Raw genomic sequence first — 19,622 nt, forward strand, 5'->3', positions numbered from 1 at the left:
TAGTTGATATTTTAATGTAGCTTGTAAACCTTCTTAAAAATATAAAGCTGTATAGAAATGAAATGATGATAATGATAATAATAATAATTGTGGGGAGAAGGTGGTCTGCGCAGTCGCTTCCTTCCCACCTGGAGCCCCCCCCCGTTTCTTCCTGCCACTGCGCATGCGGGAGAAAATGGGGCGGGATCTGCTGCTGCTGCGCCTTAGACACACCTTTTACTGAAGGAGGGGAGGGGTCAGAGCGACCTGCTCTCCTAATTGGCTGTAGTATTCACACGTGATACTGGCGCTTGCCTGGCTTCTCCTCCTATCAACCAAACTTCGCACTGCAGGCCAAGCTACGGTACTCTTTCCTTTTCCTTTTTCAAACTCAGTAGGCCACACGGTCATTAGGCAGAGCCGAGCACGTGGTACGTTCCTTGCTGCCCTGGCATTGGCTACGGCGCCAGTGCGCGAGCGGGCATCTATTGGTTTGCCGGCAGAGCGGAAGGAGCGGGTCACGGCTGAACGGTTGTTGGGACGCTGAAGGTGTTCTGTTTTGCTTCCGGTTCAGGCAGGTCCTTGGTGGCAAGCACGCCGGTCTTCACACTGCTGTCTTTTGTGGCTCCTCTGCGACCAACCTTACTAGCCAGCCTGTAGCTAGTCAGAGCTCCTCTTAGGTGATCAGGACGAACAACTTTGGTTGCGAGAGGGAACAAATACCTCCCTGTGGACTAGTGCTTTGTCTGGCTTCATTGGCAGAGATGGTTACAGAGTGTCTCGGCTTGGGTTTAGCGTCCTTCTCCTCTTCAGCATAAGGGGCCCTCAGACGCCCCTGCTGCCCTGCTAGCCCAGTCTTTCGCTACTCCCTCCGGGCAGATGCTGCTTGTGAGAATGCGGTGAGTAGAGGGCTTGCCTCTTGGTGCAAGCTGCCTGTGGGCAGAGGCTCCCCTTCCTAGCTGGTCATCCAGGTTTTCTTGTCCTTGTGTGGTATATTGGGTGCTGGGTATGCATCTAGTAGGAGACACATCATGCTCTTTCTGGGATAGTTTGCCCACCTTTGGTCCGTACCCTGCACTCACACCTCTCCTGTGGCTCTTAGAAGCTGGCAGCATACAACAGTAGCTACCCACCGTAAATGGCTTTGACTGGTGTACTAAACCAGGTTAGGGTAGCCGATGGCACTCAAACCCTCTGCATGAGAACACAGGCTACCATGGGTTGAGCAGAAGAGAACAATATTGGGTCAAATGGACAAGAAGGCAATTTCCTGCACATGCTGTAGAGGGGAGTGAGTGGCAGACAATGCTCATCTGCCCCTGGGAAGGTAACTCCTCTAGGAGAAGGAAAACTGAACCCAAACCTCTGCTGTCTTGTGGGATATTTTTGGGAGAATAAAAGGCTAAGGAGTAAACTACACAAGTTTGGAGTGGAGTCCCTAAGGCGGTTGTATTGCACCTTGTACTCCTCCTTTGGGCAACTCTTGCAGCCAAGTTGGTGCCAACTGTATTGCTCTGCTTTCTTTTAAACCACAGCAGTGAGACTTAGAGTGGGGTCATGTCATGTGGGCAGCCCAGGGCTTCCATACACACTGCCCAAGCTTGTGCCCCAGGAGATCACTTTCTAATGCAGCAGTTTGACTTCATCCCTTGAGGCACTATCTATTTTCTCTTGAGACAGACTGATGCCAATGTCTTGCCATTGCAAAGGGGCAAAGCATGAAGGTTTTCATGGGGCTTGCACTGCAGCTTGACATAGAGATGCTGCCAGTCAGTGCAGGCAGCACTCAGCTAGAGGAGCCAAGGATCTGATTCAGCAAAAAGCAACTTCTTAGGCTGGTGTTTAAATTCAAACCATAACAACTGAAATCTTTAAAGTGGAAATTTACAACACATACTAGCTAAAGACCTCAGTTTCTGTCATCTCTGCGTAGGGCTGCCAAAAAACTGTTTGAAAACCTAGAGAGCTGTTGTCAGTTAGTGTAGTCAGTACTAGGATAGATGAGCTAGTGGTCTGACTTCATTTCCCCCCACTTTTGATTTGTATACCACGTTTCTGTATTGCTATACACAAGGCAGTTTACAAGTTGGAAGAACAAAAAAATACAACAAAATTACACACAATATTACACAATACAAGTAAGTCATAATAAAAATGTGATTTTAAAATAAACAACATATAAAATTAATATTCAGTAGAATATAGTAGTACATAATAACATTAACTCAAATTATCACCAAATAATAATTAATTGGCAGCTTCTGACAATCCTGTGTTAAGTGAAAGTTACGTTATATTGACACCTGAGTCTTAACAATCATGCATTCATGTAGCATTGTTCTGATTTACAGCATTTCTCTGTGGTCTTTTCTCAGCTGTGCTACTGGAGAGCCTTCCATACCTGGGATTGAACCTGAGTGCTCTACCACTGAGCTATGGGTACCGCCCACAATGAAAGCCAAGTCCTTCAGAAACTTGAATCCCCCCCCCCCCCCACGACGTGCATAAAGCAGCTTCTCATGTTCCTATTGCAGATCAGTGCTTCTGGTACTGCTTAATGTGTAGAAGGACCTAAGTGTGCACAGATTCATAGAACCAAAGAATTGCAGAGTTAGGAGAGACCCCCATCGGCCATCTAGTCCAGCCCCCTGCAATACAGGAATCACTGCTAATGAATGTTTCTTTTGAATCTGATCTTTTATTTATAGTTCTTTTTGTCTTTATCTCTTCTTGGTAGCAGATATAAGTGATGGATGTAGAAGCAGAAAGAGAGAAAATCCGTTGGGAGATTGAAGCGCTGGAAAGGAGCCTGGGCCCCAATGTCGCAAGCATCGAGTCCCAAGTCTCAAGCTCTAGTCCTGAGTTGGTCTCTGACATTGAAGGTGCACTGCTTGTTGAGTGTTTCTTATGTCTTCTACAATCCACATTTATTTATATAAATATTTCTATTACCACAGTGTAATATATTAAATATATTAAAGTGGTTTATAACAAAAAAACCATACATTAAACCCATAAAAGATTAATGATAGACATCAGATAATCATTGCAGAAGGATGTTGTCTTAATTGCCTGTGTAGTAGGCCTGGTGGAATAGAAAAGTTTTCTACATCTCTAGTGGCAGAGAGTTTCGTAGGACTTGATTGATGACACTCAAAACTCCTTGTTGTCAAATGAGCCTCACCAATTCAGGGAACAACCAACAAAGCTGTAGCGGGTGATCTCTGTGATTCAGCTGGGATCCCTGAGGTACCTTGGACCTAAGTGACTCAGGGCTTTGTAAATTAATACAAGGACCTTGAGGCTACCTTGGTAGTAGGTGGGATTGTTACTTGATTAGAGTTTGTGGGATTTTAGTTCAAATATATCCAGAATACCACCACAGTTGTTCATCATCATGTCATTCTTCGTCATGCCATTTATCTATGCATGCAGAAGGCCTCAGGTTCATTACCCACATGAGCCCGGGAATGTCCACTGCCTACAATCATAAATGTTTATCTGATAGTAGCCCTCAGAGTGCTTCTCACATGCATCTTAAATTTGCACTCACCGTTGTTTTTAAACATGGGCCTTACCGACAAATATGATCTTACAGCAAGCCTGTAGGATATGCTGTTGTTAGTCTCCCTGTGTAGCACATTATGGCTTTTCTAACGCTATCCACAAGTTGCAATGTGAACCTACTTAGTACATTATCTTACCCACTACACACCAAGAGTGTCACAGTTAGGCTGCCTTCCTGCCATGACTGTTTGAAATTTTTGCTTTCTTTGCCTGTATTCTGTCTAATATTTCTTTTCATTTCCTGTCAGATGACCTTGATGATGATGATTCCGATACTCATGACAATATGGTAAGTACCTGGTTCAAATATTATCTTCCTGTTTTGGAGGTTTATATGTTACATACAGAATCACATCCTTTTTTTGTTGTTGTTAAAAAATTAGTCTCCATGTGGATAAAGGACTTTGCCCTTCTTTGTGGAAGTTCCATCTAGGCCCCACTAAGCTGTTATTAAATTCCAGTTCACTTTTCTGCTCATGAGATCACTTGTGAGAAGAAACATGAAATGTGTCTCAAGCTCTGGGCTTTTTGAAAGGAAAGGGTGGGCTAGAAATTTAACTGGATATTTAATAAATACATAAACAGGGCACTGGGCCTTTCAGTGAAAAAGGCTCCCAAAGTGGTTTGCGTATAATTTATTTACAGGTAACTTGCATGTTATGTTACATTCTTGGTCTTCATGCTTATAAACAAAATTACATAAATCCAGAACTTCCCCTAGAAAACCATTTAAAAACTATTTAAAAATACCACTGAGGGGTGAATGCAGTTCTTAGTCTTCCTCTTAGTCTTCCTCCTCTCCCTCACGGGATGCTACTGCAGATGTTACAAGGACCAGGAGGGTTGACTGATAGCTAGAAGAAATGCTTGGCTGTAGTACAGATCCAGAGGTGGGTTGTGTGGATACATCTGTTGCTGTTATTGCTGGTTTATTTGTGAGGAACAGTCAAACATTCAGAGTGTCTGTAATCTAGTCCAGCTCTATGCAATGCAGAAACGACAGCATATATCCCTCTATGTGTGTGTGTATGTGTAGTCATTTTGGCAGAAGCTTCACAGGAACAAAAAAAAGATGAATGAGTTGCATTGCAGGTGGTTAGACTAGATGACCCCCAGGGTCCCTTTCAACACTTTAATTCAATGATTCTATGCTGCAAGAAAGTAGTATTTTTATTTGGTACAGTTATTAAGGTGTATATAAAGAGAGAGAACAATTATAACAACACATGACAATTAAAGCAAAATGATAAAACTGGCATGTAGACCAAGTCTAGTTGCATGTAAGATAAAATAAAAAAAAATCCAAGAAAGGGCTATCAGTGTTATCAAATTATCAGATCTAGTTCCAGATTTGCCAGGCTTTCATTGAAGGTTGTCTTGCAAGTGTAGATGTCGTAAAAGAATGCCAGATCATATAAAAAGTGTCTGGCAGTTAGTTCTGTATCTCAGATTAGGCGTAATTTTGTTCATTCTAGCTATCTTCCAGAGTCAGGGATATTGAGTTCCCAGTGTAAGATTTGGAGCTCTTTTCCATAGAGTTGCCATGATAGTTTGAGCTGGCAAGGTCATATATATGACCTTTTGCCAATATATCTACATTGGCATCATCAGAAGAATTCACAAAATTTAATTTTGCAGAACAAGCCATAGTGTCTTTGGTATATTTATTTCCATGAAAATCAAATCCCCTAAATCTTGCACCAACTTATATTTCCACTATACGTGATAAGATGTACCAAGTTTATTGCAGCCCCTCTGGTAACTAAGAAATACACTAGCACCCCGGCGTACATTACCTTCGGGTTGTGAAAGCGGAAAACCCAGAAGTGTTTCGCCATGCGCGTATGCGCAGAAGCGGTCCCTCTGGTTGCGGAAACCTCGGGAGAAAACATGGTTGACATTTGCAAAGGAAGGTGATACTGTCTGTAGGAATTTCAAGGGCCATGCCCTTGATGCATCCAACTAAATCTAATTGCCCTCCTCTCTACCTTCTGTAAAGTCTGTTTTTTCCAGCCATCTGATCAACTCTTCCTTTTCTCCTTCTGGATCAGGAGGTAGACCTCGATGGGGAGAAAGGTGCTGGAGTGGGGAGTGAAGTGGACATCCATCTCCCTCAGTCCCTGGAGACCTGCCTGCACATGAACATGGTTTACCAGGAGGTGATTCAGGAGAAGATTGAGGAGATCACCCTCTGGCTGGCCCAGAACAGAGAGCAGCAGGTCAGTGTTGTGGTGGAATGTTTCAGCTCTCTCTGGGGGTTTGCGGAGTTGTGTTGTAGCCTGAACAAAGCAGATTGAAAATAAAATTGCCAATATAGTAATACAAATCTGTGGTGCAGCCAGATTTGGAAGGTTGGTCACCTTACCTAAAAAGAACATTGCAGAGTTGGAAAAGCTTCAGAAAATTGTGAGCCAAATGATCAAGGGGGAATGGAGCGACACCCTCATGAGCAAAGGTTGGGACCTTTTAGTTTATAAAAAAGGTGAGGAAGAGGTGACATGATAGAAGTTTATAAAATTTGCAGTGCATGGAGCAAGTGGGTGAGAAGAGTTTTACTGCTCTCTCATAACACTGGAATTTGTTGACATCCAAGGAAGTTTAATGCTGGAAAGTTCAGGAAATATAACAGAAGTGACTTCTTCACTGCAGCACAGGGTTAAATTTTCTCCAGCAGGAGACAATGATGGCTTTAAAACAGGTCTGGATGCTCTCAGTGGCTACTAGCCATGGTGGCTATGCTCTGCCATCACAGCTGTGCCTCTGAGTTTATTTATTTATTATTTATTTATTAAATTTATATACACCCTTCACCAAAATATCTCAGGGCAGCTCACACAATTAAAAAAACCCTAGATAAAAGCACTAATAAATAGTTAAAACAGAAACAACAAAACAATAAGTGCCTAAGAGCTTGCTGGATCAGGCCAATGGCCCAACTCTGGAAGCACCCTCATTTCACTGTGGCCAACCAGATGCCTGCAGGAAACCCAGGGAGCCCATTGTGTTCAGTGAACGAGACCTGTGTGTAGCTATAAATAAATATTTTTGTGCTATCAATTCCCTTACATTTTCACTAGTAGGAATGCATACAAATACTTTAATGGAATATCTAATATGACTGAATCACATTCATCTTTTGGGTTAATTAATGAAACTCAGTAGTTTGATTGGATTTTGAATGATTGTGCAATTGTTACTGTTTTGAATCGTACTGTGCTATCTTCCTTAGCAGGTCATGCAAGCTGCTCTTCCAAATAATTCTTTTTATAGGGTAGGAGGCAGTGGGGTTGAGTTTATGGAACCAAGGGGGTAGTGGCCCCAAAAGGTTTCAGAACCGCTTCCCTAAATTTCTTGCATTGCAGGGGGTTGGACTCGATGACCCTTGGTGCACTTTCAACCCTACAATTCTATTCTTCTTCTTCTCTGTCTCTTTTTTCAATGCCTTGCAGGAAAAGCTGACATGGGAGCTGGCTGGGACAAGAGGCACTAAGTCAAGCGACAGCAAATCCTTGCCAGCAAATTTGTTTCTGGGCCATTTCATGAAGCCGTACTTCAAGGACATGACGTCAGGGTTCGTAAGTATCCATTGCTGGCCTCTCTTCCTCCTGGGGATAGAGGTGGACAACCCTGTCTCCTTCCCTAGTTTCCAGCCCCCTTGTCTTATGGCAAGATTGATTGATTGATTACATTCATATCCCACCATTTCTCCAAAGAGCTCAAGGTGGCATATGCATTTCTCACCCCTCTCCATTTTATCCTCACAACAACTCTGTGAGGTATGCGAGGCCAAGGCAGTCCTTGTCCTTAGGCCACACCCAGTGTGCTTCAAGGATGAGTGAGGATTTGAACCCTGCTCTCTACCAGGTTCTAGTCCTCATTTAATCCCCACAACAACCCTGTGAGGTAGGTTAGTCTGAGAGACAGTGACTAGTCCAAGGTCACATCCAGTGAACTTCATGACAGATTGGGCATTTGAACCCTGCTCTGTCCCAGTTCATAAGTCTTCATTTAATCCCAGCAACAGCCCTGCAAACTAGGCTAGGCTGAGTGAGGGACTGGACAAACATCACCTATTGTTTTATGACTGAGTGGGGGACTTCAAGCCTGGTCTTCCAGGTGCTAGCCCAATGCTCTAACCACCATGCATCGTGGAAGATGAAGTGGCCAAATTCTGGTTGATGCTTGATACTGCTCTTTGTTTGCAATCTGAACTTGTTTTTAACCAGGTACCAATGAGCTCATTTATAGCAGGGGGACTGACTTGAGACCTTCCAGTTGTTGCTGGACTTCCCCTCATTGCCCCTGATCTCTGGCTATGCCAGCTGCAGGGGCTGATGGGAGTTGTAGTGCAGCAACACATAGAATAGGATAGGCGCCCCCCCATATACACCCACTTGACTGCTTTGATCAGGAGAGCTGGCCCTGTTACAGTAACCCTGTAATCCCTGTTCCATATCTGCAGTACATCCATCCTTTACTGTGACGGTGCCTACACTTGGGAACTCCCTGCCCATTGACATCAGACAGGTGTTTCCCTGTACTCTTTTCAGTGCCCAATAAAAAACTTTTTTGCTTAGGCAAGCCCACCCAGATTTTTGGAAATCTGATGGAAGTTTGAATCTGTTTTTAATCTATCACTGTTTTAACTTTTGGAAAGTGTTAAATTCTTCTTATTTATAATTTTAATGGTTTTCTTTTTTGAAACTGCTTTGAGGTTTGTTTGTTTGTTTGTTTACATTCAAGCAGCACTTTTTAAAAACAAACAAATACAGTCATACCTTGGATTGAAGTAGCTTCGGGATGAATATTTTCGAGTTGCGCTCTGCAGCGACCCGGAAGTAATGGAGCACGTTACTTCCGGGTTTTGCCGCTTGCACATGCGCAGACGCTAAAATGACGTCATGCACGGAAGCGGCAAAACGCGGCACGCACAGACGCGCAGTCATGTCTTACATTTACTTCAGGATGCGAACGGGGCTCCGGAATGGATCCCGTTTGTATCCAGAGCAACCCATGACCCATGCAGATACTTTTGACACTCTACACACTTTTGAAAACCACCAGTGGGGCTTGTCTGACAACAGAGATTGAGGACCAAAGTGATATTTTTCTGTGACATCTGTAGTGCCCTTTCTCTCTCCCTCTCCCCCTCCCCCTCTTTAGGGCCCTCCTGCCAACAGTGACGCCAGGGAAAAAGCAAAACAAGGCATCAAGTCTTTTGCGGAGCTGCTCACTATCAAATGTAAGAGGGATTTGGGGGGCTACCACAACATACTTATTTGTATTTGTAAAGGGTGGGAATTTGTAAAGGGTGTTCCCTAACCCACGTTCCCCAAAGAAACGCCGGTAGATACATGTTTTAAATGAAAAACTGCTTTCGGTTATCTATGTTGATATCTTTGTTCTCTTCTTGACCCAGGTCTTAGTGTAACTACTATGATTGGCTGATCTGCTAGTACAGTGGTGCCCCGCAAGACGAACGCCTCGCAAGACGGAAAACCCGCTAGACGAAAGGGTTTTCCGTTTTGGAGGCGCTTCACAAAACAAATTTCCCTATGGGCTTCCTTCGCAAGACGAAAGCCCATAGGGAAATCTCCGGGACAGCGGGGAAGCGCAGCGCATCTTCCCCACTGTCCTCGGACCTCCTCCGAAGGCTGGCGGTGGGGCGGAGAGACCTCCTCCCCCCGCCAGGCTTCGGAAGGCTCCTCCGAAGGCTGGCGGTGGGGCGGAGAGCCCTTCTCCCCCCGCCAGGCTTCGGAAGGCTCCTCCGAAGGCTGGCGGTGGGGCAGAGAGACCTCCTCCCCCCACCAGGCTTCGGAAGGCTCCTCCGAAGGCTGGCGGTGGGGCGGAGAGCCCTTCTCCCCGCGCCAGCCTTCGGATGGCTGTCCTGAAGACTTGCGGTGGGAGGAGGGTTTTCCTTCCCACCGCCAACATTTAGAATGCTGTTCTGAATGTTGGCGGTGGGGAGGAAAAACCCTCCTCCCACCGCAAGCCCCGGGAACAGAGGAGAAGCTCTGCGCGCCTTCCCCTCTGTTCCCGTACCTGTCCGAAGGACAGCCTTCGGAAGGCTGCTCCGAAGGCTGGCGGCGGGACGAGGTCTCTCCGCTCCACCGCCAGCCTTCGGAAGGCTGCTCCGAAGGCTGGCGGTGGGGCGGAGAGACCTCCTCCCGCCGCCAGCCTTCGGAAGGCTGTCCTGAAGACTTGTGGTGGGAGGAGGGTTTTCCTTCCCACCGCCAACATTCAGAATGCTGTTCTAAATGTTGGCGGTGGGGAGGAAAAACCCTCCTCCCACCGCAAGCCCCGGGAACAGAGGAGAAGCGCTGTGCACCTTCCCCTCTGTTCCCGTACCTGTGCTGAAGGCTTACGGTGGGGAGAAAAGCCCTTCTCCGCACCGCCAGCCTGGCAAGCGGTCTCCATAGGAACGGATTAATTGATTTTTAATGCATTCCTATGGGAAACCGTGCTTCGCAAGACGAAAAACTCGCAAGAAGAAAAAACTTGCGGAACGAATTAATTTTGTCTTGTGAGGCACCACTGTATTTTGTTCTCTTATTGTTGTATCTTATCTGTTTACCCTCCATTCCTTTCAGTTGTGCTATAAGCTATAACAGTACACAGTTGTGTGCACATTTCTACTTAAAAAGAGTCTGTTCTATTAGGAAAGGTTTAGTAAAGCTCACACACAGATTTCAGGCTGTCAAGCTCTAGCTGCCCAAAATGAATTCAGGGATGGAATAAGAATGGGGAGATACTCCTACAATCATGGACCCGCCTGCCATCTTCCCCTTCTCAACCCCAGTGTTGCCCCCTCAGCTGGGAGAGGGAGGATGGGGGCAAAGCTAGATTGAGTTGGTTCCACTCTCATTGGCTTGGGCTCCCTGTCTTCCACCCCACTAATCCCAAAGAGGAACGCAGCTACTACTGAGAGAGAGATGGGGACAGACTAGAGAGAGTAGACTTTGCCTTTTGTTGGCTATGGCTTCACCTCCCCTTGGACTCCTGGCCTTCCTTCCCGCTACTTGGTGACCTTCTGTAACACCTCCCCCCCACCTTGGTCTTCCATAGGGAAAAGCCAAGAGAAGCTGCTGCTCCGTCAGTCTGTCATGAGTGACCAATTGCAGCACCTGCTTCAGCCCAAGCTCTTGAAGTAAGTACAGAAGGGGGCTCCCGCAAAACGCTCCCCTTTCCCAAAGAAGTGGGGCTGGGAGAGCAAAGTATTCTGTGCTGAATCAGGGCCTTTGCTCCATCTAGCCCAGAAGTGTCTTGATTTTCCAATTCTTGTTACCTCTTAGTTGTCTTTATTTGTTCAAAACGTTTGGATAGTTGACTTGTGGCTTATGGAGGGGTTACGTTCTGGGGATATCACATGAAGGTGGAATCCCATATAGCACAAAACAATCCTTTGAAAACCGGGAAATGGCCATTTTAAAACATTGGACAGCGCTTAACTGCTTTTAAGCTCTCCACCTTGCTTCCTGGGCTCTGGCTGTCTGAGTTCCTGCAAGATCCCTCAATAGTCTCCCAGAGCCTGGCAAGCAAATCTGAGAGCTTAAGAGTTCTTTCCGCACCTGGAAAACTGACATGGAAAGAGCTTTTCAGTTCTCTGCCTTCTGTGTATTTAATTTGTGCAATTTTAGATTTGTAAAGTTGAAATCACACAGGTTAAATGTGGCTAATTTGTGAGTCATCTATACCTTGCCATTCCTCATAGTTCAGACACAGTGGGGCTGTGCTTTCGTCTTTGACAAAAATAGCATTTGCCTCATGAATATTCACAGCACTTTGAGGCTGATGCTCATTTCTTTGTAGCAACACAAAACCCCAAGGTTTCTAGGTTAAAAATGAATTTTCCTTATCTGAGACACTCCTTAGCTTTCACCTGTGTGCAAAGGAACTGAAATTGAACTTGACATGAGTTTTAGGGCGTGATTGAGAGATACAAAGTTTGGTGTCCAGATTTTCTAGTATTGTTCCCAGTGCATTCGTTGCATGCTTCTTTTTATGTGAATGTCTCTTAAATGTTTTGGAAATGTTTCTGACCAGGCTTGACTATCTCAATGAGAAGCGGGATAAATTGGAGGATGAGATGGGGAGGCAGATTTTGTGGAAGCAGATCCAGGAAACAACACAGGAAATAGAAGATATCAAGTAAGAAGCCTGCTAATTATTATTTTCATAATTATTTATATCCTGTCTTTTCCCCAGACGGCTTACATAAATTAAAATGACACAGGCAAAATACTAAAAATGAAAAACGTATGAAATATATTTGTCAAGATGTAATTGAATTGAGATAGAAATAAAACAATATAAAAAACAAATTTCTTAAAACACAAACAGTAAAAATGTTGTTGTTGTTGTTTAGTCGTTTAGTCGTGTCCGACTCTTCGTGACCCCATGGACCAGAGAACGCCAGGCACCTCTGTCCTCCACTGCCTCCCGCAGTTTGGTCAAACTCATGCTGGTAACCTCGAAAACACTATCCAACCATCTCGTCCTCTGCCGTCCCCTTCTCCTTGTGCCCTCCATCTTTCCCAACATCAGGGTCTTCTCCAGGGAGTCTTCTCATGAGGTGGCCAAAGTACTGGAGCCTCAGCTTCACAATCTGTCCTTCCAGTGAGTACTCAGGGTTGATTTCCTTCAGTATGGAGAGGTTTGATCTTCTTGCAGTCCATGGGACTCTCAAGAGTCTCCTCCAGCACCATAATTCAAAAGCATCAATTCTTCGGCGATCAGCCTTCTTTATGGTCCAGCTCTCACTTCCATACATCACTACTGGGAAAACCATAGCTTTAACTATACGAACCTTTGTTGGCAAGGTGATGTCTCTACTTCTCAAGATGCTGTCTAGGCCTGTCATTGCCCTTCTCCCAAGAAGCAGGCGTCTTTTAATTTCGTGGCTGCTGTCACCATCTGTAGTGATCATTGAGCCCAAGAAAGTAAAATCTTTCACTACCTCCATTTCTTCCGCTTCTATTTGCCAGGAGGTGATGGGACCAGTGGCCATGATCTTCGTTTTTTTGATGTTGAGCTTCAGACCATATTTTGCGCTCTCCTCTTTCACCCTCATTAAAAGGTTTTTAATTCCTCCTCACTTTCTGCCATCAAGGTTGTGTCATCTGCATATCTGAGGTTTTTGATATTTCTTCCGGCAATCTTAATTCCGGCTAGGGATTCATCCAGCCCAGCCTTTCGCATGATGAATTCTGCATATAAGTTAAATAAGCAGGGAGACAAAATACAGCCTTGTCGTACTCCTTTCCCAATTTTGAACCAATCAGTTGTTCCATATCCAGTTCTAACTGTAGCTTCTTGTCCCACATAGAGATTTCTCAGGAGACAGATGAGGTGATCTGGCACTCCCATTTCTTTAAGAACTTGCCATAGTTTGCCGTGGTCGACACAGTCAAAGGCTTTTGCATAGTCAATGAAGCAGAAGTAGATGTCTTTCTGGAACTCTCTAGCTTTCTCCATAATCCAGCGCATGTTTGCAATTTGGTCTCTGGTTCCTCTGCCTCTTCTAAATCCAGCTTGCACTTCTGGGAGTTCTCGGTCCACATACTGCTTGAGCCTTCCTTGTAGAATTTTAAGCATAACCTTGCTAGCGTGTGAAATGAGTGCAATTGTGCGGTAGTTGGAGCATTCTTTGGCACTGCCCTTCTTTGGGATTGGGATGTAGACTGATCTTCTCCAATCTTCTGGCCACTGCTGAGTTTTCCAAACTTGCTGGCATATTGAGTGTAGCACCTTAACAGCATCATCTTTTAAAATTTTAAATAGTTCAGCTGGAATACCATCACTTCCACTGGCCTTGTTATTTGCAGTGCTTTCTAAGGCCCATTTGACTTCACTTTCCAGGATGTCTGGCTCAAGGTCAGCAACCACACTACCTGGGGTATACGAGACATCCATTTCTTTCTGGTATAATTCCTCTGTGTATTCTTGCCACCTCTTCTTGATGTCTTCTGCTTCTGTTAGGTCCTTTCCACTTTTGTCCTTTATTATGGAAATCTTTGTACGAAATGTTCCTTTCATATCTCCAATTTTCTTGAACAGATCTCTGGTTCTTCCCATTCTATTGCTTTCCTCTATTTCTTTGCATTGCTCGTTTAAGAAGGTCTTCTTGTCTCTCCTTGCTATTCTTTGGAAATCTGCATTCAATTTCCTGTATCTTTCACCATCTCCCTCGCATTTTGCTTGCCTTCTCTCCCCCGCTATTTGTAAGGCCTCATTGGACAGCCACTTTGCTTTCTTGCATTTCCTTTTCATTGGGATGGTTTTCGTTGCTGCCTCCTGTATAATGTTACGAGCCTCCATCCATAGTTCTTCAGGTATTCTGTCCACCAAATCTAAATCCTTAAACCTGTTCCTCACTTCCACTGTGTATTCATAAGGGATTTGACTTAGATTGTATCTTACCGGCCCAGTGGTTTTTCCTACTTTCTTCAGTTTAAGCTTGAATTTTGCTATAAGAAGCTGATGATCTGAGCCACAGTCAGCTCCAGGTCTTGTTTTTGCTGACTGTATAGAGCTTCTCCATCTTTGGCTGCAGAGAATATAATCAATCTGATTTCGATGCTGCCCATCTGGTGATGTCCATGTGTAGAGTCATCTCTTGTGTTGTTGGAAAAGCGTGTTTGTGATGACCAGCTTGTTCTCTTGACAGAACTCTATTAGCCTTTGCCCTGCTTCGTTTTGATCTCCAAGGCCAAACTTGCCAGTTGTTCCTTTTATCTCTTGACTCCCTACTTTAGCATTCCAATCCCCTATAATGAGAAGAACATCCTTCTTTGGTGTCACTTCTATAAGGTCTTGTAAATCTTCATAGAATTGGTCAATTTCAGTTTCTTCAGCACAAGTAGTTGGTGCATAAACTTGGATTACTGTGATGTTAAAAGGTCTGCCTTCGATTCGTATCGAGATCATTCTATCATTTTTGAGATTGCATCCCAGTACAGCTTTCGCCACTCTTTTGTTGACTATGAGGGCCACTCCATTTCTTTTACGGGTTTCTTGCCCACAGTAGTAGATATGATGGTCATCCGAACTGAATTCACCCATTCCCGTCCATTTTAGTTCACTGATGCCCAGGATGTCAATATTTATTCTTGCCATCTCATTTTTGACCACCTCCAACTTACCCAGGTTCATGGTTCTTACATTCCAGGTTCCTATGCAATATTTTTCTTTACAGCATTGGACTTTCCTTTCGCTTCCAGGCATATCTGCAACTGAGCGTCCTTTCGGCTTTGGCCCAGCCGCTTCATCAGCTCTGGATCTACTTGTACTTGCCCTCCGCTCTTCCCCAGTAGCATGTTGGACGCCTTCTGACCTGAGGGGCTCATCTTCCAGCGTCATATCTTTTATATGCCTGTTGTCTTTGTCCATGGAGTTTTCTTGGCAGGGATACTGGAGTGGCTTGCCGGTTCCTCCTCCAGGTGGATCACATTTGGTCAAAACTCTCCACTATGACCTGTTCATCTTGCGTGCCCTGCTCGGCATAGTTCATAGCTTCTCTGAGTTCTTCAAGCCCCTTCGCCACGGCAAGGCAGTGATCCATGAAGGGGAACAGTAAAAATAGCACAGCATTATTTAAAAGCCCTTCCATTTAAAAAAAAACCAAAAAAAAAAAAACACCAACAGTCAATTAGCCAAGGCCTGTCAGAATATCTTCACCTGCTAGCAGGAAAACAACAAGGAGGGATGTTGTCTATTTTCTTTAGGAAAATTATTAAATTATTAAATTTATCAAGGGACATTATTAAATTTGTTTATGTTACCTGCCTTCCATTTTATGAGGCCTGCTGAAATTCTCTAGAAGGCAATGACCCTAAATAATAATAATAATAATAATAATAATAATAATAATAATAATTTTTTATTTATACCCCGCCCTCCCCAGCCAAGGCCGGCCTCAGAGCGGCTTACAAGCAATAATAAAAACAAGATGAATGGTTACAACTTAAAAACAAAAATAAAATACATTAAAATAATGGAACATTAAAATATTAAAATGTAGCCTCATCGCAGGAGGAGAAGGAAAAGAAAGGGGGGGAAAAGAGAGAGAGAGGGAGGGAATCAAATTGGCTCCAAGCCAAAGGCCAGGCAGAACAACTCTGTCTTACAGGCCCTGCGGAAAGAAATCAGATCCTGCAGGGCCCTGGTCTCATGAGGCAGAGCATTCCACCAGGCCGGAGCCAGAGTTGAAAAGGCCCTGGCTCTGGTTGAAGCCAATCTAACTTCTTTAGGGCCTGGGACCACTAGGGTGTTGTTATTTATGGACCTTGAGGCTCTCCGTGGGGCATACCAGGAGAGGCGGTCCCGTAGGTACGAGGACTCCCTGTGCCTAAGCATGCTGTTTATTGAAGCAGAAAAATTGGCAAAATATACAAGGGTTAAGGATTATTCTTTTAATGAGTCAACACCTTTAGTAGCACCATCACCTGTGCCCCAGACGTATGCCAATGAGTGATAAAACATTTCGCATTACCAAGTAGAATTTTTCAACCATCTTACAAGAAAGTCCACCATGGCATCTGATTGGTTGTGACTGTAGCACACATGATCATCCCTAAACCTAACTAGATATCATTGTTATTATGTAAGAATTCTGCCTTTGTATTTAGCTAGTAATAATAATAATAATAATTTATTATTTGTACCCCGCCCATCTGGCTGGGTTTCCCCAGCCACTCTGGGCGGCTTCCATAGAAACCAAAAATACACTAAAATATTACAGGTTAAAAACTTCCCTGAACAGGGCTGCCTTAAGATGTCTTCTGAATGTCAGGTAGTTATTTATCGCTTTGACATCTGATGGGAGGGCGTTCCACAGGGCAGGCGCCACTACCGAGAAGGCCCTCTGCCTGGTACTCTGTAGCTTTGCTTCTCGCAATGAAGGAACCGCCAGAAGGCCCTCGGTGCTGGACCTCAGCGTCCGGGCAGAACGATGGAGGTGGAGATGCTCCTTCAGGTATACTGGGCCGAGGCCGTTTAGGGCTTTAAAGGTCAATACCAGCACTTTGAATTGTGCTCAGAAACGTACTGGGAGCCAATGTAGGTCTTTCAAGACCGGTGTTATGTGGTCTCGGCGGCCGTCACCAGTCTAGCTGCCGCATTCTGGATTAGTTGTAGTTTCTGAGTCACCTTCAAAGGTAGCCCCACGTAGAGTGCATTACAGTAGTCCAAGCGGGAGATAACCAGAGCATGCACCACTCTGGCGAGACAGGTAGGGTCTCAGCCTGCGTACCAGGTGGAGTTGGTAGACAGCTGTCCTGGATACAGAATTGACCTGCGCCTCCATGGACAGCTGTGAGTCCAAAATGACTCCCAGGCTGCGCACCTGGTTCTTCAGGGGCACAGTTACCCTATTCAGGACCAGGGAGTTCTCCACACCAGCCCGCCCCCTTTCCCCCAAAAACAGTACTTCTGTCTTGTCAGGATTCAACCTCAATCCATTAGCCGCCATCCATTCTCCAACTGCCTCCAGGCACTCACACAGGACCTTCACCGCCTTCACTGGTTCTGATTTGAAAGAGAGGGAGAGCTGGGTATCATCTGCATATTGATGGACACCCAGTTCAAACCCCCTGATGATCTCTCCCAGTGGCTTCATATAGATGTTAAAAAGCATGGGGGAGAGGACAGAACCCTGAGGCACCCCACAAGTGAGGGCCCAGGGGTCTGAACACTCATCCCCCACCACCACTTTCTGAACCCGGCCCAGGAGGAAGGAGCGAAACCACTGCATAACAGTGCCCCCAGCCCCCAGCCCCTCTAGACGGTCCAGAAGGATGTTATGGTCGATTGTATCAAAGGCCGCTGAGAGATCCAGCAGAACTAGGAAACAACTCTCACCTTTGTCCCTAGCTCGCCGGAGATCATCAACCAGCGCGACCAAGGCAGTTTCAGTCCCATGATGAGGCCTGAATCCCGACTGGAAGGGATCCAAATGGTCCGCATCCTCCAGGCGTGCCTGGAGTTGTTCAGCAACCACTCGCTCAATCACCTTGCCCAAGAATGGAAGATTTGAGACTGGGCGATAGTTGGCCATACTGGCCGGGTCTAAAGATGGTTTTTTAAGAAGCGGCTTAACGACCGTCCCTTTCAGCGGATCTGGGAATGTTCCCTCACAGAGGGAAGCATTCACTGCCCCACAGAGCCCATTGCCCAGCCCTTCCCGGCTTGCTTTTATTAGCCAGGATGGGCAAGGATCAAGGAGACAGGTGGTTGGTTTCACGCGTCCAAGCAGCCTGTCCACATCACCGGGGGTAACGGATTGAAATTGATTCCATGCAACTTGACCAGACAGAGCTCTAGCACTCTCCCGCCCCAGCCCTGCTCCCACGGTGGTGTCTAGCTCCTTCCGAATATGAGTGATTTTATCTGCAAAAAACTTTGCAGAATCGTTGCAGGAGATCTTGGGGTCTTTACAAGGCCCTGGTGGTAAAGGTGGTTCCGTTAAATTGCGAACCACCTGAAAGAGTCTCCTGCTACTATTTTCTGCAGATGCAATAGAGGCGGTGAAGAATGTCTTCTTCACCGTCGCTATCGCCACTTGGTAGGCTCGATGTTGAGCACTAACCTGTGTCCGGTCAGATTCGGAGTAAGTTTTTTGCCACCGGCGCTCTAGCCGTCTCAACGATTGTTTCATCGCCCTCAGCTCCGAAGAAAACCACGGGGCTGTCCGGGCTCCATGCAATCGGAGAGGGCGCTTCGGAGCCAGACAATCGTTAGCCCTGGTTAACTCCACATTCCAGCGGGCCACCAGGGAATCAGCTGAAAGGCCATCAGCTAGGTTGCAGATCTTGTCTAGTTTCTCTAGGAAGGGAGTTCCAAAGCCTGGGAACAGCCGCCATCAGTACGGCCCTCTTCTGCGGCTCCGCCAAGTGGGAATTTGGGCCTGTGAGGGTGCCAGAGCTGAGAGTTAAGGTCCCATCTTGCAGCGCTTGGTGAGAGAGCAAGAGGGCAGTAGCAGAGCTCAGCCTGCTGTCTTGGGTGCTGGTTTCTCCCCTAAATGTCGCTTCTGTCTCTTGCGGAGTCTAGCCAACTGCCGGAGGGATCTTTGTTGGGGAACAGGTTGGATGAGCACGACTGGGAGAAGATCGCCAACATAAATGTGAGTCGTGGGCAGGGGTGAGGTGGGCTCCCCTTCATTGCTTAAAAATTGTTTTTGATGGGGCAGCTATGGAAGGAGGGTGGCCCCTTGCGCTTCATGTGGCCTGTGGCCTTTTTATTCGTGGTGCAGGCTGTGCGGTCCCTTTTACTCTCCTGCATCTCCCTAGTTTGAAGGAACCCGCAATGCGAAGGAGTTGAGGAAGTACTGGCAGAACTTCGAGCACCCCAGCATCAGCAAGAGGGAGTGGAATGAGGAGGAGGTCGAAAAGATGAAGGAAATTGCCACCAGGCACAACTGCCAGGACTGGGAAGCCATCGCCCTGGAGTTGGGGGTGAGGCCCATGGATCGGGCTCTTGACTAGGGGTGGGAAGGAGTCTGGGAAAGGCACTGATGCTGCTGTGCGAATATTATTCATTGTTATTTATTTAGAGCAGTGGTTCCCAAACATTTTAGGGCCCCATCCCCTTGGTTCCACAAACACATCCCCAGTGCCCCCCACCCTACCCTTGTAAAAAGCATTACAGTGGTACCTCGGGTTAAGAACTTAATTCATTCTGGAGGTCCGTTCTTAACCTGAAACTGTTCTTAACGTGAGGTACCACTTTAGTTAATGGGGCTTCCTGCTGCCACCGCACCGCTGCTGGAGCACAATTTCTGTTCTCATCCTGAAGCAAAGTTCTTAACCCAAGGTACTATTTCTGGGTTAGCGGAATCTGTAACCTGAGGTACCACTGTATTCAGAATAGTGTTGTGCTATGCCTACCCAGGGATAATACACAATAAAGCTCAAAACAGTCCCAGTTGAATGCACATTCATTTAAAATCCAGTTAAAGCTATTAAGTTCAATTAATTCAAGAAAATTGATGCAGTTGATCCAGTGATACTAGTCTGATTGTTATTTGCACACCCTGCTGTCCCCTTGCCTATTAGTGCCCTCCTGTGGAATCCTATTCCCCC

At 45.8% G+C, this 19,622-nt stretch overlaps 1 protein-coding gene across 5 annotated transcripts in view; it reads left to right on the top strand.

Moving 5' to 3' along the window:
• Positions 1–290: 290 nt before the first annotated feature.
• Positions 291–19,622, top strand: part of SNAPC4 (small nuclear RNA activating complex polypeptide 4) — a 38,092-nt gene continuing 18,760 nt past the window's right edge. Inside the window, exons 1-10 of one of the 5 annotated variants that reach the window (XM_083722043.1) lie at positions 291–343; positions 2,717–2,861; positions 3,795–3,835; positions 5,598–5,765; positions 6,996–7,121; positions 8,710–8,788; positions 10,612–10,693; positions 11,590–11,694; positions 18,592–18,664; positions 18,831–18,995. In XM_083722043.1, the coding sequence (XP_083578169.1) occupies positions 2,729–2,861; positions 3,795–3,835; positions 5,598–5,765; positions 6,996–7,121; positions 8,710–8,788; positions 10,612–10,693; positions 11,590–11,694; positions 18,592–18,664; positions 18,831–18,995 (972 nt within the window). In that variant the 5' untranslated portion in view covers positions 291–343; positions 2,717–2,728. Of the gene's footprint in view, positions 344–482; positions 879–2,716; positions 2,862–3,794; positions 3,836–5,597; positions 5,766–6,995; positions 7,122–8,709; positions 8,789–10,611; positions 10,694–11,589; positions 11,695–18,591; positions 18,665–18,830; positions 18,996–19,622 lie in introns of those variants that run through there. The other 4 variants (XM_083722044.1, XM_083722045.1, XM_083722042.1 and 1 more) reach the window with 4 other exon arrangements.

Source organism: Podarcis gaigeae (genome assembly GCF_964106915.1).
Source record: "Podarcis gaigeae genome assembly, chromosome: Z".
NCBI classification, from domain to species: Eukaryota; Metazoa; Chordata; class Lepidosauria; order Squamata; family Lacertidae; genus Podarcis; species Podarcis gaigeae.